Genomic DNA, 21,485 nt, shown 5'->3' with positions numbered 1-21,485 from the left:
CAAGATCTCGCAAGACAAAATTGCTACAGGATTGTGCACACATGAGAAAAATGATCTCGTGAGATTATTTTTGATTTGAGAAGCTGTAGTTCCAAGAAGCAGTACTACAATGACCACTAAGGTATAAAATATATAAGAAATAGTGTCAAAATTGTGAAATGAATTGCACTACTTATTACAAATGATGCCAAAATCTCATCGTCTCGTTCTCGTGGTCTGTTTCGTTTCTTGAAAATTGTGTCTCGTCCCACCCCTAACAATACCCCCTCTTTAATGATTATTATATTTTAGTTTGTCTTATTATGGGTGAGGCTTTGTAAAGATTTGTTAATTTATTTTTTAATCAGTAAATATTTAATTGTTTTAGAATATTTTTAGTTTTAATTTAAATCTATTTTTTACTTGTAGTTATTAAATCTAATTTATACTTCTGTTCTTTTCTGTTATTTATACAAGACATTTCTAATTGATTGATTGCAAAATAGTCTTAAAATTATGAAAATCAGCCAGTATATTTACATTTATGTCCTCTTTTGTCCATGTGTCTGCGTAATTGACTATTTTTATCATTTAAAACATTGCATTAAAGGTGTTGTACCTGATTTTTACTGTCTTAAAAACATGAAAAATAGAACAGTTTGCAGTGGTCCAAAGTTATTCCTCACTTACCTTACGCATTCTGAGCATTTGCCAACACAGTACAGCTAACCTCAACTAGCATGCAAACCTGCACTTCCTGATTACTGGATAATAAAACATTTTATAATTAGATGCTGATAATGCACAGCTGGATTATTTTGATCTTAAATAGCACGTATTAGTTTTCTCTCAAACTGAAAATGCCCCGTTCCACTTTGTGATGTGATGTGGTAGTACAGGAAGTGCTCCACTGTGTTTTTAAACTCCATACACCTTCACTAGAATCATTTGCATAATTTCAGACCTGGAATTGCCGATCTCTACTGAACTATGAGTAAAAGTTGGTGGCATTTTGAGCTTTGGAGCTGTAGACAGACTAATAATAAAGAGTTACTCAAATGTGTGAATGAAACAACCCAACTCCAGGTCTGTTTTTGATGAAGTAACAGCATTAGAACATGACTAAAAGCTCACAAGAGTCTATTATAATATATTAATGGAGCTTTAAGAGCAGCTTATACAACACATCTGTACTGGAGCGAGACCAACTCCACTCAGATACATGAAAAACAGAACAGGTACAGGCCTTTTAATATTACAATAATGCAAGAAAACATTTATCTTGCAAATTTTGAATGTATATTAAATGTTGAAACTTTTAAAAATATATCATTTGAAAAATGGGAATCCTTTTGTGTGATCGCAGCTAAAGACACTTGAGTCCACTGATCTGCCTGGATACACGCGAAGAAAGCATTAACTATTATTCTGTATTTATGTTTTATTTTATTTTATTTAAAACTAACATTATTTTTGGTTGCCTGTCGAGCTGTGGACCCTACGGAAGCAACGTTTCTGTAAAAAAAACTGTACAATTTAGTTCCATATATTGGTTTGTTGCTATGGTGATGCAGCTGGACTTTACTGTAGTGATATCATTCAAAGTAGTCTATTTTTTCTTGTTGTTTGCACTTCGGAGGATGGCCTAAACGAAATGTGTCTTTTGTAAAATATATTTGTGTGAAACGGCGCGATGCTGTTTGGAAATGTACAAGAAGCTTATCCAACATAAAGATATTATGTCATGAACTAAGTCTGGGTGTGTGCTGTTTCTTACAGGTGGGATAATAATGGGGTGCAGGGGGGTTAAGAGGGATTAAACAAATATTGTGTCTTGAAGTTCACAAAACGGCGCCATACAGAGGATTTAGCCCTGAGGTATTATGCATGAAAACAGACGCTTTTAATACCCCGATATTTTTCATCCTAACATGCTAGGAATGCTCCACTGAAAAGTTGTAAACATATCCATCTGCAAGGAGACCAGCAGGAGACCATGATCAGGTCAAATAACACATCAGATCTATGGAAAGGCAAGCACCCTCTAATAAACATGTTTTTCAAGGTATTTTTGAGCAATAAAAACACCTTAAATTGAATAAATGCAAATTAGTTTAATGCCATACTCTGGAACATGTGAGGGGAAGCACTAACATCTCCATGGATACAAGCAGGTGTCGTACCCAAATAAAGTAAGGCAATGTCACAAATGTGTCCTCAATCACTATACACTGTACAAAATAATAACTTATATAATAACTTGTTCCTCTTGGCTGCACTGGGGCAGAGCAAAGGATCATGGTCCATGTAGTTGTTGACAAAATAGGTGGAACTCTTCGAGATTAGAGTATAGACCAGGCAGTGTTGGGGTGTAACAGATTACATGTACCGGCATTATGTAATCAGAGTTATTGAAACAGTAACTGAATACAGTTACTCATAAGTGGTAATTGGATTACAGTTACTTTGTTGAAGTAAATGGATTACATGGTGGTATTTTCCTGTTTTCACATTTTGGACTAAACCAGGACTAAAACCAAGACTAAACTAGGACTAAACCAGGTTTAAAACCAGGACTAAACCAGGACTAAACTAGGTCTAAACAATATGGCACTAACAGTAGGTGGACATCATTTCAGGAAGCAGTGATCTCATATAAAAATCTTTTCTCTATCAATAATATTTTTAATACGGTTAAGTAAAGACTGGACTTTTTATCGTCTTTAAGCAGACTTATCTTATGTTAAGATTTCCTCGTCTTTGCTTCTCTACAGTAAACACTTGCCTGTTCATGGAGACTTGGGCTCAACAGCCAATTTGATGACAACTAAAGAGAATTTTCAGGATGTGGTTGCTACATTCATATAGTTTTAAAAAGCATGACAATATCAAGTAATCCAAAGTATTCAGATTATGTTACTCACTTTAAGTAATTTAATGGATTACGTTTCAAAGTACATTTTGGGGTATGTAATCTGTAATCTGTAGGGGAATACATTTTAAAAGTCACCTTCCCAACACTGAGACCAGGGGCCTCCAATCTTTTTCCTCCTGTGAGCTACTTTTTGTAAAACGAAAATGCCACAGAGCTACTCATTTTAGCGGTCGCCAGAAATGTTGTAAATATAAAAGCCATGGTGCGCCGAAGATGAGGTACAGTTAGAAGTCTATAAAACACAACCCTTTATCAAGTTTTCAGGGCATAAAATTACACATCAAAATTGTACAATTACAAAGGAAATAGGTATTTAATCAATCAAATCTGAGTTATTCAGCGCAATATGTATAATTCAGAAATCCCATGGCGAGCTACTTGGAAGAGGGTGGAGAGCGACTGGTAAATCCAGAGCTACAGACTGGAGATCCCTGACATAGACTATTAATGGACATAGTTAACCTGCTAGCCAACGAGTCCCAAACAGGAAGTGAGCATGGGGAAGCTTCTGGCTCCAAAGAACTGGAATATTATCTCCCCTCTTTCTGTAATTGCTGCTGTGAGCCTCATCATTTTTGGTCTTAAAATATTCGTATTAACTCACTCTACATGATCCTGGGGGTTTTATTCGACTATTTTGTAGATAAATAAATTCCTATTCCTGGCTCCAAATTTGCTCCTATAACTGCTGGCCTCATGAGCTTGTGTGGTGTGGAGCAAGAGCAGAACACACAATATCACACACGAGTTCAAAGCCCTGAGTTCACTCGTCTATGAAACAGTGAGTGTTACACATGAGTTACCTATGGCTGGAGCATTGATGCACAGTTCTCTGGCCAGAGTCAAGAAGGTTTTCCCGAGCACGTACACATTCACCTGAAACAAATACAACCATAGATTTAAAAACAAGACTAAATACTACATATCATTTCATCAAACTTTAAATAAGCATAATGACATGGAATTAATATATGACCCGTCACACTCTCATTCCATTTTTAACCTGGTCCCGGAAGGGTTGGCCAGGTTTTGTATTCACCCTGCGTGTGTGTGTCTGTCCACCTGCAATAATTCCGCCATTTATGGACCAACTGTCACCAAATTTGGTACATGGGTCAGGCCCCCGTGCCCGATGCCGCAAAAAAAGGTTTGGTGACGATCCGAGGTCATTTGAGGTCAGACGGGTCAATTGAAAAGTCATGCCATTATAAAAGATCTGCAATTTCTGACGCATCTGCAGGCTAAAATATTCCCCCAATCATCACACAAGTTGGCACACACATAACACTGGATGTTAGAGGTTGAAACCGGTCAAGGTAACCAAGGTCAAATGTGCGTTTTTGGTCAGAACTCCGTGAAGGATGGAGCTAGAGCAAAAGGAGTGTTATTATCTATTTATAATTCTATGCATTTGTATAGTCAAATATGAATATGAAATATGAATAGTTTTCCAGATAATCACAAATTCTAACAGTTCTTTTCTCTTTCAGTGTAGCCGTTAAAATTCTAATTGGAACAAAAATAATTTCCATTTCTTGTTTTTCTGGTGATACACGACACACTGATCTACAGTCACACAACTAACACACACACAACTCATGAAAAATGACATTTTGGTTCCACACTAGTAAACACAGACATTCTCATGTGTGACCAATATCACACTAATGTTCATGGGCCTGTACACATACACACATTACATTGTGGATATAATGATCATGTGATATGGGCTGGACTCCTCATAAACTGTTTCTGTGCCGATGAACTGACCCACTGACGCCTCACGGGGACCAGGTGGTTATGTCTGATTGTGCTTGTATTCTCTATCTCTACTTTTTACATTGTATATACACACAGAAGACAACAAATATATGAAACAAGATATATGGGATGATGTAGAAAAGAAAAAAAAAGTTAAATGACTACTAACTAACTAAATATTTGTTTATATTTTATAACCAAATCTTCAAAATTTTCTTTTTTCTTACTATTTTCTACATTCTATATATGTCCACTGGGAAGAGAAATATCAGGAAGCACGATAGATGACAAAAAGTTAAATGACTAAATATTTTTCAAGAAAGCAAAGAGTGGCTCATTGAAGGATTTGGTTATAAAATATATAAAACATATTTTGTTATTTAACTGTTTTCTTTGCTACATAATTCCACATATCTTATTTCATATGTTTGATGTCTTCTGTTATTATATCAAATATAAAGTAGTAGAAGTATATGAAAAACACTGAATAGAGAGAGTCCAAACATTTGTCTTTTGGTGATATAACGTCATGTTCAAGAGCAGAGCTCTGTGTAAAGCCACATGCAGAGCCTTCCATCACTGTTAAAGAGCATTTGAGTTGAAGATGTGAAAATGAAAATATGTCCAGTGTCCTGTTACATAACCGTCCCATCTCTGTAATGTGTGATTAAACCTGCTGTTCTCGGGATTAACATCTGTGGTTTGGACCAAATCATTCAAAATATAAAACAGACGGAAGCTTTCAGCAGACGAGGGACAAAAGGCAAAACAGGACTCACATAAAAGCACTTCAAAATCTTTAGTTTTGTGACCGGATTCACAAACTTTCATATTAATCTCACAGTCCCTTTAACTGATGACGAGCGTAAAACCTGTTGACCCTGCAGTTTAGATCTGTACATGTTCTGAAAGGTCCCCGTGTGTCAGATGCCCTCCCCCATGTGTGTCAGATGCCCTCCCCGTGTGTGTGTCAGATGCCCTCCCCCTGTGTGTGTCAGGTGCCCTCCCCCTGTGTGTGTCAGATGCCCTCCCCGTGTGTGTGTCAGATGCCCTCCTCAGGTGCGTCAGGTGCCCTCCCCCTGTGTGTGTGTCAGATGCCCTCCCCGTGTGTCAGATGCCCTCCCTGTCTCTCCTGTAGTTTAGATGTGTACAAACATGTTCTGAAATGTGATTCTAGTTTTAGTTTGTCAGTTCAGATTTCAGTGTTTTTGTCAATTCTTCTGGACGTGTTTCAAATGTGAACTTTGAACAGAATCCTAATACAAGAGGAACCAGATTAGACTCTTTTCTGATCTGCTATAATGTTGTTTCCTCATCACAAACAGACCTGGAGTTGTCTTTTGTTTCATTCACACGTTTAACACACAAACTGTAAAAAAACTGTTCCACCTTGTGATGTCATGAAGCTGTAGTTTAAGTTAACAGCTCCTTTTACCCTTTGTTCAGTAGAGATTAGCAATTCCAGGACTGAAATAATGAAAATATTCAAATGATTCTAGTAAAGGTGTGTGTAGTTTTAAAAAACAAAATACAAGAGCACTTCCTGTATTACCAGATGACATCACAAGGTGGAACAGAATGTTTTTAGGCTGAGAGAAGAACTTAAAACATGTGTGAATGATGTAATATGAGCCCTTTCAAATGTGAACTTTGAACAGAATCCCTTTATTAAAACATGAATGACAAATTTAAACACAATCTCAATGCTTGTCAAAAAAATGTCATAGTTTCTCTCCATCACCCTCACTTCCTCTGGGACGGGTGCACGGTGGTGACTTCTACAAAAAGGAGCAGTCTTGGATGATTGTGTGTATTGTCCAGAGTTGGGGGATGTTTGGGGGATGTTTGGGGGGTTTGGGGTCAGATTTTGGGGGTGTCCTGGTTGAACTCTTTTGTGGATTCCTTCAGAGGGAGTGTGCCTAAAGTGTGCCCGGCCCCTCCCCTCCCAGATGTCCTCATTGTGTTCAAGAAGTGACAGAAGGAGAGAGAGAGAGAGACCCCCACTGTCTATTCTCTCCTCCCTCCTCCCTCTCTTCTTCTCTCTCCCTCCTCTCTCCCCTCCCTCTCTCTCTCTCTGTCTCTCTCTCTCTCTGTCTCGGTCTTTCTCACCTCTCTCCCCCCCTCTCTTCTCCCCACTCTCTCTCTCCTCTCCTCCTACTCTCTCTCTCTCCTCTCTCTTCCCTCTTTTCTCTCGCTCCCTCCTCTCCTCTCCCCTCTCCCTCTTCTCTTTCTTTCTCCCCCATCTTCTCTCTCTCCTTCTCTCCCCACCTCCTCTCTCTCCCCCCTTCTCTTTCCCACCTCCTCTCCTCTCTCTCCCCTCCTCCTCTTCTCTCCCCCTTCTCTTTCCCATCTCCTCTCCTCTCTCTCTCCTCTCTCCCACCTCCTCTCCTCTTCTCTCCTCTCTTCTCTCCTCTCCTCTCTCCTTCTCTCCCACTCTCCTCTCTCCTCTCTCCTTCTCTCCCACTCCCTCCTCTTTCCTCTCCTCTCTCCCCCTCCTTCTCTTCTCCACTCTCCTCTCCTCCTCTCCTCTCTCTCCCCCCTTCTCTCTACCTCCTCCTCTCCTCTCTCCCCCACCTCCTCATCTCTCTCTCTCTGCCGCTCTCCCACCCTCTCCCCATCTCTCTTCACCTCTCTTCCTCCTCTTCCTCCCTCTCTCCCTCCTCTCCTCTGCTTCTCAAACACAGCAGTGTCACAAACCTGTTGTCAGTCAAATCCAGACTTACCATCACAGTTCTGTCACAACAATAAAACTCCACACTCGATTTCGATACAAAGAAATAGACTCGATACTCAATACCGATTCGGATGATAATAAAAACACTTCTTTAAACAACAGTGGTACTTTTTTATGTTACATGTGGCCTTATATCTGCGTAATCCCTCTGTCCCTGCGATTTTTCCTCTTTCTTGGTTTGTTAAAAAAAAAACAGCTGTATTTGTTTTGTCAGAGCATGTGTGTTAGAAGAATTAAAAGTGTGTATTCTGGATCCAAGGGAAAAGAAAAATCATGATATTCAGTGGGGCTGAACAATTTGGGAAAAATGTCTAATTGCAAACATTGAGCTTAGATTTGTGTTTGATGTTTTAATAATAAGATTCTGTTAAAAGGTCACATTTTTACTCTGAAAAGACTAAAATTTGACAAACTAATACAAGATAATCACATTTCAGAACATGTTTGTACAGATCTAAACTACAGTGTTGGCAGTTTTTATGCAGAATAAGACGGGAGATGTTGTTTGTGGAGGAAATGATGGTACTTTGTGATTTGCTAATTGCTCCATTCAACCAGATCTGGGTTCGATTCATCTCCCAGCCTTAATGTTCAACAATAGACACAAGCTGGAGCCGGGAGAAGGCACGGGCTTTAACCTCGGGGGAGTGAGGGGGGTGGAGGTGCATGGAGCAGACAGCGTGTTGACCTCTGAGCCCTGGTGACCTCTGCTTTCACTGCTCTGTCTCTTGAATAACTCCACAGGTGGTTCAAACTTTAGGACACACTTTCACTGTGAGTCCAAACAAACAGCTGCCGCAATTGTGCATTTCTCTTCGGTTTAATTAGCTCTGCCTCGAAAAGCACAGTCTGGGGTCCACGCTTTCTTAACATACTTCCTGTGGACAAATATTCACAGGTCAACATCCGTAGAGTCCGTCTGCATCTCCAAACACAACTCCAGGTCTGTTGTGATGAGGAAACCACGTCAGAACAGATCAGAAAATGGCATAATATGAGCTCTTTAAGGTTTCATCTCTGACAGTTTGAAAAATATTGTGGAACCTGTGAAGTTGTCAGACAGAGAGGAGCGCGGGGGGACCAGGGCCCCGCAGGAGGCTCCTCACAGACAGTCAACATGGCTCCTCAAACTATGTGTCAGACGGTCACTGAGGAATGTGCCCATCTAGAGTCACAGAACCACCACAGAGACTGAGACCATCACTCAGGCTTTATTACACAGGACGCAGACTGTCAAGAAAAGGACTAAACTAATCATCTACTAGTCATAAACCAGGACTGAACCAGGACTAAACCAGGACCAAACCAGGACCGAACCAGGACTAAACCAGGACTAAACCAGGACCAAACCAGGAACCAGGACCAAACCAGGACCCAAACCAGGACTAAACCAGGACCAAACCAGGACTAAACCAGGACAAACCAGGACTCTAAACCAGGGTCCAAACCAGGACTAAACCAGGACTAAACCAGGACCAAACCAGGACTAAACCAGGACCAAACCAGGACCAAACCAGGACTAAACCAGCACAAAATCTAGGGTCCAACCAGGACCAAACCAGGACTGAACCAGGACTAAACCAGGACTGAACCAGGACTAAACCAGGACTAAACCAGGACTGAACCAGGACTGAACCATAAACCAGGACTAAACCAGCAGCAAACCAGGACCAAACCAGGACCAAACCAGAATCAAACCAGGACCAAACCAGGACCAAACCAGGACCAAACCAGGACCAAACCAGGACTAAACCAGGACAAAATCAGGACCAAACCAGGACCAAACCAGGACTAAACCAGGACCAAACCAGGACCAAACCAGGACCAAACCAGGACCAAACCAGGACCAAACCAGGACCAAACCAGGACTGAACCAGGACCAAACCAAAAATAAACCACGGACAACCCAGGACCAAATCAGGACCAATCCAGGACCAAACCATGGATAAACCAAGGATAAACCAAGACCAAACCAGGACTAAATCAGAGCCAAACCAGGACCAAACCAAAGATAAACCAGGACCAAATCAGGACCAAACCAGGACTAAACAGAAAACATAAAGCATTTAAACCATTTTCCAAATTTAAACCAAACTCTGACACCGGATCTGCAGTGTCTGTCACAGTTTGTCCAGTTTTGAGTCCCGTAGGAAAAATGAAACTCGAGTTCTAAACTTTCCACGGGGACGCTAAGTGAATGTGACCAGGTCAAAGGTCACGCTGAACTCCCTTTGATCAGAAGAACACAGAAGAGGGTCTGGTTCAGTCCCTGGTTCAGTCCTTGGGTTTCGGGGATCACTGGATCATTGTTTTACATTTAGTTCACTGTAAACTGAGATACTGATCTAAAACCAAAATCTCACCGTAGCACGCAGCGGGTTTTCAAGTATCGTATTCCTTTTTTGAATACTCACTGTTTAGTACAGAGGGTCGAAGAAAACAGGATTTTTCTGAGTTTCCAAGCCTCAAATGAAGATCGATTTTATTTTCATGGACAAAACTCTCACCATTTGACTCTTGAACAGTGGGTCAGATCAGTGGCAGATGTTTTCCTTTACAAACCCGAGTTAAAGAGCAGAAGGTCAGAGGAGACGGAGGAGTCACTGAGCAGGAGCAAAACAGATGGAGCATAAATTTAAAGATCAATATTCACTGTTCCATTCACAAACACTGCACCTGCACGACCACAAAACAGGACTAACCCAGGACAAAACCAGAACTAAAACTGGGCTAAAAGAAGACTAAACCAGGACTAACCCAGGACTAAAAACCAGAACTAAAACTGGACTAAAAGAAGACTAAACCAGGACTAACCCAGGACTAAACCAGAACTAAAACTGGACTAAAAGAAGACTAAACCAGGACTAACCCAGGACTAAACCAGAACTAAAACTGGACTAAAAGAAGACTAAACCAGGACTAACCCAGGACTAAACCTAAAAGACTGGACTAAAACTGGGCTAAAAGAAGACTAAACCAGGACTAACCCAGGACTAAACCAGAACAAAGCAGAATAAAGCAGGATTAAAACTGGACTAAAACTGGACTAAAAGAAGACTAAACCAGGATGAAACCAGGACTAAACCAGAATAAAGCAGGATTAAAACTGGACTAAAACTGGACTAAAACTGGACTAAAACTGGACTAAAACTGGACTAAAACTGGACTAAAACTGGACTAAAAGCAGGACTAAAACTGGACTAAAAGCAGGACTAAAGCAGGACTAAAACTGGACTAAAACTGGACTAAACCAGGTCTAAACCAGGACTAAACCAGGACTAAAACTGGACTAAAACAGGACTAAAACAGGACTAAAACAGAACAAAACCAAGACTAAAACCAGGACTAAAACCAGGACTAAACCAGGACTAAAAAAGGACTACAGCAGGACTAAAGCAGGACAAAACTAGGCCAAAACCAAGACTAAAGCAGGACTAAAACTGGACTAAAACTGCACTAAAAGCAGGACTAAAGCAGGACTAAAGCTGGACCAAAACTGGACCAAAACTGGACCAAAACTGGACTAAAAGCAGGACTAAAGCAGGACTAAAACTGGACTAAAGCAGGACTAAAACTGGACTAAAACAGGGCTAAAACAGAACAAAACCAAGACTAAAACCAGGACCACAAAAAGGACAGCAGGGCTAAAGCAGGACTAAAGCAGGACAAAACCAGGACAAAACCAGGCCGAAACCAAGACTAAAGCAGGACTAAAAACTGCACTAAAACTGGACTAAAAGCAGGACTAAACCAGGTCTAAAGCAGGACTAAACCAGGACTAAAGCAGGACTAAAAGCAGGACTAAAGCAGGACTAAAGCAGGACTAAAAGCAGGACTAAAGCAGGACTAAAGCAGGACTAAAGCAGGACAAAACCAGGATGAAACCAAGACTAAAAAAGGACTAAAACTGGAGTAAACCTGGACTAAAACAGTACAAAAGCAGGACTTACACTAGGGACTCAAACCAGGGACTAAAACCAGGACTACATCAGAACCAGGACTGAACCAGGGCTCAACTAGGACTCAAACAGGACTACAGCAGGAACCAAACCATGAACTTTACCGGGACTAAATTAGCAGATCATTATTCAGTGTTTCATTCACAAACATTGCACCTGCGAGATCAAGGCTGCAAGAAAATGACAAAAATAACAAGAAAGTCATTTGGGGACCACTACATCTGCTCAGGAGTGTAACAATAACAGGCCCGAACCAGGACCGAACCAAGACCGAACCAAGACCGAACCAGGACCGAACCAGGGACCGAACCAGGACCACACCAGAGACTGAATCATTTAAGAATATTTGTCGAAGTTTCATCCAGATTTGGTCTCCTCTGTACCTCTCCTCCTCCCCCTCGTTCTCCCCCTCTGCCTCTCTTAAAACGCCCTGGTCCATTGCTCTAAAAATAGTTCCCCCCCCCCCCTCCACCCTCCACCCTCTCTCTCTCTCTCTCTCTCTCTCTGTCCGCTGCGTGTTTGGGGGGAGTGGGACAGGAGTGGTTCAGGCTCTGGGTGTGGTCCTCCTCTGTCCCCCTCCTCTCTCCCACCCGCTCTTTCTCTTCTCTTCTCTAACCCCTCTCTCTTCTCTCTCCCCTCTTTAACCCCTCTCACGCCTCTCTCTCTCAGTTCTCCCTCTCTCCCCTCTCTCTCCCTTCTCCCCTGTCTCGTCTCTCCTCTCTCTCCTCTCCTCTCTCTCCCTTTTCCCCTCTCTCTGTCTCTCTCCCCTCTCGCTCTCCTCTCTCCCCCTCTCACCCCTCGCTCTTCTCTCTTTTCTCTCTCCCCTCTCTAAACCCTCTCACTCTCTCTCTCCTCCCTCCCCTCTCTTTCCTCTTTCCCCTCTTCCTCCTCTCTCCCTCTGTGCTGTGCATGTTTTGGGGTACAGGAGTGGTCAGTCTCTGGGTGCTTTCTCCCTCTGTCTCCCCTCCTCCCCCTCTCCTCTCTCTCCCTCCCTCTCCCCCTCCCTCTGGTGCATGTTTTGGGGTACAGGAGTGGTCAGTGTCTGGGTGTGGTCTCCTCTGGTTCATGTCTCTCTCACAGCTGCTCATTTGGCTGTAGTATTTTTAGTATTTTTAACCCTACAGTTGTTTAAACGTGGGCACTCCCTCTTCTGCCCCGGGCTCTCGGGCTCTCGGGCTCCTGGGCTCTCGGGCGGGGCAGGGCACAGTAGGCAGAGGGGTGGAGTTTGAATTTTTTAAATGTTGAGAATACTTAACATAATGTGGTAAGTGGCAGCAAAACAAAACAAACCAAACCAAAAACAGAACCAGTGAAAAGAAAACAGCCACAAAGTTCGATTAATCATATAGAGAAAACCAGCTGATGCACTCGGCTCCAGTTATTTAGTACCTGATTCTATTCCTCAGTATAAATGTTCACAATATATAAGACAATAGAGACCAACCCAGTATGTTGTCTTGCTCAACAACACTACCACAGAATGCATAGGTGGGAACACACTACCAACTATTTAAAAGTACGTCAAATGAATTATTGAGAGCTTTAAGCAATTTTAGCATGTTGTTACCTCATCATAAACAGACCTGGAATTGTGTTTTGTTTTATTCATACATGTTTGAAGTAACTCTTTATTACAGGGGTGCCCACTTTTTCAGCATGCAAGCTACCTTTAAAATGACCAAGTCAAAATGATCTACCCACTACAAAGCCAAGCAAACTGTTCTGCACTGACACACTCTGCATCTATTTAAGAGAAATTCCACTGGCACTTTACACAAAACTATGAAAAGAGAGAAGACAGTGTGTAGGATTTTTAAACTTGTTTTTTCAAGTTCCTAACTGGAGTTACACTCTCTTACTGGTTTTGCAGTTGGATTTACCAGCCTCTGCACATTTACCAAATCAAAGGCACAGTGTGACAAATACAGATGCATTTATGCACTTTTATTAGTCAAACTTCAGCCACATGTCACGAGAGGCCTGTTCTGTGCTGGAGGCTCCTCTGTACCAACACTGAAACATAAATTGAGATGAGTTTTTGCTTCGCATTTCTTCTTGCTTTTCTAATCAGTGCATTGAGGAGGGAGCCTGTGTGCGCTGTACACGAGGAGGAGCAGGAGGGTGAAAAGGCGAGGAGCGGCGTGCTGATGAGAGGCAGATGGACAGGTAGGATGTTTAAGGAAGTTTAACCTGCCCTGTGATACACGCTGGTACACGAGGGCACACGCTGCTGCAGACGAGCCGTGCGTAAGGAGTGTGTGTTTGTGATGTGCTGCACAGTATCCGCGGGTTCTAAAGGCTGCAATGAGATGCCCTGCTCGCTCCCGCATGGTGGTACAAGTTTAGTGCTGACAGCAGAGGCCGTAATGAAATATGATCACACATGTCGAGTGTCAAACCTCGGGCGAGAGACAAGACCGAGCCCGAGTCCGAGACGAGTACTACAGCACTGCGATCTACCTACAGTACTTTGGTGATCGACATATTGAGTACCCCTGCTTTATTATTAGTCTGGCTATATCTCCAAAGCTCAAACTGCTCTCTTCCACCTTGTGATGTCATGAAGCAGTGGTTTTCAAGTTAACAGCTCCTTTTACCTTTTTGCCAGTGGAGACGGTCATTTCCAGAGCCAAAATCATCCAAATGATTCTAGTGAAGGCGTATGGAGTTTAAAAACACAGTGGAGCACTTACTATATTATCACATGACATCACAAGGTGGAACAGAGTGTTTTCTGTTTGAGAAGTCTAAATGTGCAGGGTTTGTGTGTTAAATATGTGTGAATGAAACAGCTGCTCTGTTTGCTGCTCTGGTCGGTGACTGGTATTTTCAGACATTAATCCAGCTTTAAAAAGTCAAATAAAATTATGACAAAATGTTTAGAATAATTTCCATTGTAACTAAAACTAATTTGATGCAGAATAAAATATCTGAGAAATATTCAATATTGAATCAATACTTTATTACTGTTAATCCTCCAATATTATTTAGACCAAAATCATTCCTGGTAAAAGAGAAGAGTTTGAGCTGTTTCTTACCTGCACCAAGTCGCTGAGGTCCAGAAGCATGTCTGAGGAATCTGAGTCAAAGAACTCAACACAAAAGAGCAGAGGAAATCCTTTTCAGCACAATATACAAAGATTTAACCCAGAGACACTTAATAAAGGACGGGTTAAATTAGGGCAGTAATATTTATCCACAATCTTTATAGGTCCAGTATTACACAAAATTGACTCTTGTGAGGATTAAGTCATGTATTTTGTTTCATTTACACATGTTTGAACAACACTTTATTATTAGTCTGTTTACAGTAGTGTGTGTCCCTGTGTGTCAGATGCCCTTTCTTCTCCTATAGGTGAGCCTCTGTAAGGATCTGAGTGAGTGACAGCTGGATTTAACCAATCACAGTGAAGAATGAACTTTCAGAAGAAGCAGATGACTCATTTTTATTTATACCTGTATTTAACCAGGGAGTCCCATTAAGACTCAGAATCCCTTTCACAACACAAGCCCTCTGACTCTTTTGCCTCTTAAAATAGAAAATCACAAAGCATCTGATACTCAACACAGATTTCAATACTATGATGATAAAAAAAATTGTTTTCCATTAGACAATATGTGATTTTAAACATTGAATGGTAGTACTTTCTTTTCTCTTCCCATGTGTTCTTATATGTGTGTAATCCCTCAGTGGTGCAGGTAGGTTCCATAGTGCTCCATGGGTGTATACTTGTCTATGTGCTTATTCTGATACAGCTCAACTTCATTCTAAAGACATTCAGGAAAGGTTCATTTCTGTCCTATCAATGGGACTTTTTTAGTATCAATACCTGCGAAAAATGAGTGTCTAGATCAAGGGTGTTAAACTCATTTTGGTCCAGGGGCCGTATCCAACCTACTTTGATCCCAAAGGGGCCGGATCAGAAAACTCATGACACAGAAACTCCAAAAATAACAATAAGTTAAAATATTGGTGCAGAGAAACACAAATCTATTACAGAAATCTTTCTAAATTGATTAACTCTTTCTTTTACAAAATATTATAATATTATGAACAACCTGAAACTTTAAGAAAAATACAATTTCAACACAATATTTTAACATGAACTTATTTGCAAATAAGAATAAGTCAATTTTTTTGGAAAATCCTGCACTTGGCTCCACTTTTCTCATGTTGGACATTTTTCTGATGAGGGTGTCACGGTCAACAGTCAAAACGATCGTCCTTTAAGAGCGTTTGGAAAGACACAAGTCTTCATTTGTGCTGCTCTGGTGGGAGGGGCCACGTACAGAGACGCTGGAGACGCTGCTGTGATAAACACCGCAGAAAATTAACAATATTTTAATAGAAAATAGTATTAAAATATTTTAGTAGAAAATCAGCCGAGGGCCAGATTAAAGGTTTTGGAGGGCCGGATCTGGCCCCCGGGCCGTATGTTTGACACCTGTGGTCTAGATACTAGTTTTAGTATCGATTAGAACATGATTTTGAATAGTTTTGACAACTCTGCAAACTAAATATTATAAGGATACGTGGCGTCCCCTCGGTTCTGCAGACCATATAGAGGCAGGCAGCAGCCACGTGCACGCTCTTCCTCCCTCGAGTCAGGCCTTTGCTCAAAGCCATTCGGTAAAAGTTAAATGCCGTGTCCAGACAGTGCTGGTTCATCTGTAACTGCTGCCCCAACATCGTGATCTGGGTCTTCGCTACAAGAGACAAGGTAATATTTCAGTTTTCATTTCATTTTTTAAATTGAGCAAATTGTTGCACAGTGTAACACAAGGAAAACTTTTTAAAAATAAGTACATACATACTACAGAAAAACACAGCAATGCACAACGGGCTGCAAAAGTTTAAGGTCCCCTGATGCCCTCCTGTTCACTTGTATCCCTGAGTGTCAGATGTTATCCTCCTTTAACCGTGTGCGTCAGATGCCCTCCCATCCTCTTCTCCTATATCCCTTTAGTGTGTACCTCAGATGGTACTGATGAAATGTCTAGTTAGGACTAAAGCAGGGCTAATCCAGGACTAAACCATTTCTACTGTCTTTCTGAAGATTTTGTTGAGAGGCTGAATAAATATTAAACAGACAGATATAACAGAGCAAAAGTCATATCAATACTAATTTAATATACCTTCATTTTCCCCATGCACCATTCTTTACATTTGTGGGAAAGTCAAAATAACTGCGTCCTTATTTCCACAAATAAATCCAAATGAATCTGATCAGTGTTTGTGTGTGGTGCAGTGTAAGTCGCTATTCTTCTGTCTGACTGTGGGTGTGTAGCGCCCTCTGGTGGTGGCTCACCTTTCTGCAGCGTCTGAGCTCTGGACTCTCGGCCCAAAGAAATGTGGGAATCTCCAAATGTGGGAGCTCTGGATCCACCTGGAAAACAACAGGAACATCAGGGAATCAAATATGGATGAATTAAATCCAGTTTACTACAGTTTCATAATGTCATTTTATTGCATGAACATCATTAAATGAGGACTGGTCTAAACCACGAAAGACAATCAGCATTAATACAGAAAAGGGTATTAGAGCTCTCAATCAAATGACCTGTTAGAAAAGCCCACAGCTACTGTATTTTAAACTGTAATTTACCATGTGTTGTACTGTAGCATTTTACATTTTATTATTATGAACCAGGACAAACACTCTCAGCGGAGGATTAACTTTGACATGATTTCTGAATTCACTCCAGATGTGGTCTGTGTATTCACCCAATGAACATGAAGTATTCAACTTGAGCAAAAATGCAGCAAAATTTGAATTTCAATTAAAAAATAAACTGTCTCTCTCTCTGTCTCTCACTCTCTGTCCCCGTCTCTGTCTTTCTCTGTCCGTTTCCCTCTCTCTGGCTCTCTCTTTCTCTGTCCACCTCTCTTTCTTAGTCCACCTCTCTTTCTCTGTCCGTCGCTGTCTCTCTCTGTCCGTCTCCCTCTCTCTCTGTCCGCCTCCCTCTCTCTCTGTCCATCTCCCTCTCTCTCTGTCCGCCTCCCTCTCTCTCTGTCCATCTCCCTCTCTCTCTGTCCGCCTCTCTCTGTCTCACTCTCTCTCTCGTCCTTTTTAATCTCTTAACAGAAAGTGTCCCAAATAAGTAATTTGTACAACAGCACTATAAGCCTGGTCCACATGTCTGCCCTCTGCTGCAGGGACATGAATGTGAGGTTGTGACTCAATCTAGTGTTCATTCTGTGCAACTACAGTCAGCACAATCCAATTCAAAAGCCTCACTCTACACTAGACCTGATGGCCACACAGCTCAGAACAATTGGAAGGGTGTAGTTTTAGGATTAAAGTGATTTTTGACTCTGACCTTGTGAAGAGACAAACTGTCCGACGGCGAGAGAGCCTCCCCCTCCGCTCTCCACAAACTCCACCTCAGAGACGATGAGACTGTCCTCCAGCACAGACCCGCAGCCCATACACACGGAGACGCCCCGAGCATGGTCTACGTCTACTTCTGAGGAACCACACTGCCTGCACACCATGGTCACACCTGAAAGAGAAGAGAGGAGAGAAGGAGAGAGGGCAAGAGAGCGGGAGGGACAGAGGGGAGAGAGAGGAGGGAAAGGGGTATGTTAGTGTCCTCTGCATTTGACCCATCCTTCAGTGTCTCTGGGTTCAACCTGTCAGGAGCAGTGGAGTCTGTCTGTGTCATTTCTTAGCAATAAAAACACTTGCAATTGAATAAATGCAAGGTGAGATGAATGCAATACTATGAAACATTCCAGGCAAAGCAATAACAGCTGTCAGAAGCAATACAGATTAAGACAGAGGGGGGGCACGTGAGGCATTAGCTGACGTACAGAAATCCACACTAGCATTTGTGTTATGACAATTGCCAAAAATGCTGTTTCATTCTTAGCAACAGTGGAAATCTTCCATCTTATCCATCTATAAAATCCAACTTAAAGAGCCTATTTTCTGATCTATATTATAATGTAATCACAAATGGACCTGGAGTCGTGTTTTGTTTCATTCACACATGTTTAACACACAAAGGCTGCATATATAGGTGGAGTTCTTCTCTCAGACAGAAAACCCGAAGCCTCCTTGTGAATTCACGTGGTAATACAAATACAGGTAGTGTTCCGCCATGTTTTTAAACTCCATACACCTTCACTAGAATCATTTGGATAATTTCAGCCCTGGAGTTGACCATCTTTACTGAATAAAAGTGGAAAAAGGTAGCTGTTAAGATGAAAACTACCACTACAAGGTGAAACAGAGCACTGAGCTTTGGAGATGTAAACAAACTAAAAATAAAGCAGGATTCCTCAAACATGTGTGAATGAAACAAAACACATCCCCAGGTATGTTTTTAAGAAGAGACCAACATTATAACATGGCTAAAAGCTCACAAGAAGAAATTCTGCATAAAAAAAGGATCATTAATGTATTGATATTTTTTCTCATTTAAACACCCTTTGAAGAGGATCTCTATCAATTGCCTCTGCCGCTTAACTGGTGAGTATTTAATGGCAGTGACATCGCAATTTATTATTTTACCACTTTTATGAAGGAATATTGGATCATTTTTGCAACTCTATACACACATGTTGTATAATTCTTCTATTTCTTATAAGATCAACACATTCTGTTACTTTTCTGTACCCCGAATAGCGTAGCTACGTGGCACTGGTAAGCTCTCGCTAACTCCGCTATTTTTTTCCCTTTTGTCAGCTTAAAAAACACAATCTATTCAGCAAACACAAAAGGCGTATAATATATACTTTATGCATTAAAATAATGCAGAAAATTTGCATAAAATGTGTTGAAATTCTTACCAACTCTGCCCCAATCACAGCGTATGTCAAAGCACGCCTCTTCGGTTTCCACACGTTTTCCACTTTAATCTTTAATTTAATCTTATTTATTGATTATTTCATGTTGACAACACCCTACAACGACTCTGTAACGAGTTTATTCCCCGTTAAACGAAACAAAACCCGCAGAAATGTCTAAAAACGCAGAATTTTTTAGCAAAACAGAGGCGACACGTGTAGAGAGCGGTGCAGAAGCCGGCGACCGGACGATACCAACACTGCTAAAAGAGGGGGGCGCTTATCGGACTAAACCAAATATTTAAGCACAAGAATAATAATAAAAGCCAATTATGGGCCTAACAACATGTATCATACATATACTACGTTAAAGCACTACCCGTGTCAAGTTATTAATTCGTAATGTGTTTAAAATGTGAATGTTTTTGGTTCTGAACACCCCTTTTGCGTGTATAGGCATTGTATATGGGGTTAAATGGTCAGTTCCTGATGAAATCCTGTACAGTGAACTGAAATTTGCTGATCAATAAAAATGACTCAGCAGCTGATAATCTAATCAATTCAAACAACAAGACACTGCTGGAACACTGCTGTATATTTTTCTTTTACATATTTTAATTTGTTTGCTATTTAAATAATTGCAGAAAGCCTATGAACAAGATTTAACACGCATGGTTATGGACATTTTCCCACACTACTCAAAAAGCTTTTAGTGTTTGAAACTTGAAAAACTGCATAATTTATCTTATACTGGGGGGTGGGGCCACAGACAAGACTGTACAAAAATACCATCTATATAAAGCTTTAGGGGGCAGGAGTACTACTTGAATGTGTAGAGATTGTGTACAAATTTTATTTTTGTTGGTAAAGGGACAGTCTCAAATACAAAGTTGAAAAAGCTGAGGTGTGATTTTAACTTTATCTGCTATGTCATACTACATGCTTTTAACTATTTGTACTTCTGTACTTTTTTCAGCTTTAGAATATACCAACTATTTGAATATACAAAAACTGTCAGCTTAAAGGTGCATTGTGTGACTTTTCTGATGGAATCTCTGTCAAATGTTTTTCTCCATGGAGATGTTAGTGCTTTGACTTGAATGTTTCACAGTATGGTATTAAACCTTTCTATCTCCATAGAGGTCAAACCAGACAGTTACAGGTCAGATCTGTGGAGAGGCGACTCCAACCAAATACAGTGCACATTTAAGGAATGATTTTAAGATTATTTTGATGGTTTTAAATTGTCTACATGGTTTGGCCCCTCCCTCTCTCTGAGCTTCTGTGTGTCCATGCTCCCAGTAGAACCTTGAGATCAACAGAGCAGATGATTTTAGATGTTTCAAGATCCTGGCTAAAAAATGAGAGAGGACAGGGCCTTCAGTGTAACTGGTCCCAGTCTCAGAACAGCACAATCTTTAAATATTTTTCAGTCTTTGTTGTTGTATGCGCTGGCATTTAACACAAGCTCAAGGGACTTTTGTATTGTTCTGTTTTATTGTGTTTTTGTATGTTTACTTTGGGCAGCGGTGGTTGTTTTTAAATCTGCCTTACAAACTAAAATTGACTTGACAATTTAGAACTTGTATCTTATTGGTAGTTTTCAGATTCTGTGGGGCATGGGCCACATTTTCCTACTGATAACATTATACTTTGCCATGAAATATCCAAAAGGTAAATTCACAAATCATGAACCTGGTATTTTCAATGATTCAGTAACTGACTAAACCCCAGAACTCATTGCATTACAACATGATTTTGCATTTTAAGCTGCCCACCGTCTGTATTAATTAATATTGAATTAATAATAGAATGGTGTGATGTCAGCTGAAACTCAGCTATTGTAAATATTGTTTTAAATAATCCACTAACATCACATAGCCTATAATAAATTCAAAACAAATATAATCATCTAAAGGCACTGTATAATCCGAAAGGTTGATGGTGTATTATTATTTTGTCCTTGGGTAAGGCACTTCAGTCATCCTGCACAAAAATGTGGTGACTGGAGAGACTTGATGTCACATGTTTATCAGCCTGCCCCAGGACTGCTTCAGTAACAGCAGAGTGAATGAATAATCACGACCAGAGACCAGACCAATTATTTAAGTGCAATTAATACCATAGTCATTATTAATGGTTTAAGTTCATATATTTTTCTTCTACTATTCTAGGTTAGGATGGAAGGAATCATAATGATGTAGAAAATGTTATTATTCTGCTCTGTATAATAACTGTTGCATTTAACATGAGGTACCACTTTCCGTGCAGTAGGTGGCGCTATGTCTCATTTAAAACATAAACAGGAAGTAGCGCCTCCTCAGC

At 40.8% G+C, this 21,485-nt stretch overlaps 1 protein-coding gene across 1 annotated transcript in view; it reads right to left on the bottom strand.

The window, feature by feature from the left end:
- Nucleotides 1-19,412, bottom strand: part of brf1a (BRF1 RNA polymerase III transcription initiation factor subunit a) — a 113,216-nt gene extending 93,804 nt beyond the window's left edge. Inside the window, exons 1-6 of the mRNA XM_055158579.1 lie at nt 19,164-19,412; nt 17,690-17,872; nt 16,678-16,755; nt 15,902-16,075; nt 14,407-14,438; nt 3,718-3,790 (exon numbers count right to left, since the gene is read on the bottom strand). Coding sequence (XP_055014554.1) covers nt 3,718-3,790; nt 14,407-14,438; nt 15,902-16,075; nt 16,678-16,755; nt 17,690-17,864 — 532 coding nt within the window. The 5' untranslated portion in view covers nt 17,865-17,872; nt 19,164-19,412. The remainder of the gene's footprint in view (nt 1-3,717; nt 3,791-14,406; nt 14,439-15,901; nt 16,076-16,677; nt 16,756-17,689; nt 17,873-19,163) is intronic.
- Nucleotides 19,413-21,485: the final 2,073 nt, after the last annotated feature.

Source organism: Boleophthalmus pectinirostris, unplaced genomic scaffold (genome assembly GCF_026225935.1).
Source record: "Boleophthalmus pectinirostris isolate CB_2022bp ecotype Guang Dong unplaced genomic scaffold, ASM2622593v1 HiC_scaffold_10, whole genome shotgun sequence".
Lineage (NCBI taxonomy): Eukaryota > Metazoa > Chordata > Actinopteri > Gobiiformes > Gobiidae > Boleophthalmus > Boleophthalmus pectinirostris.
The sequence above is the reverse complement of the archived record's forward strand: the minus strand, read 5'-3'. Positions and strand labels throughout refer to the sequence as shown.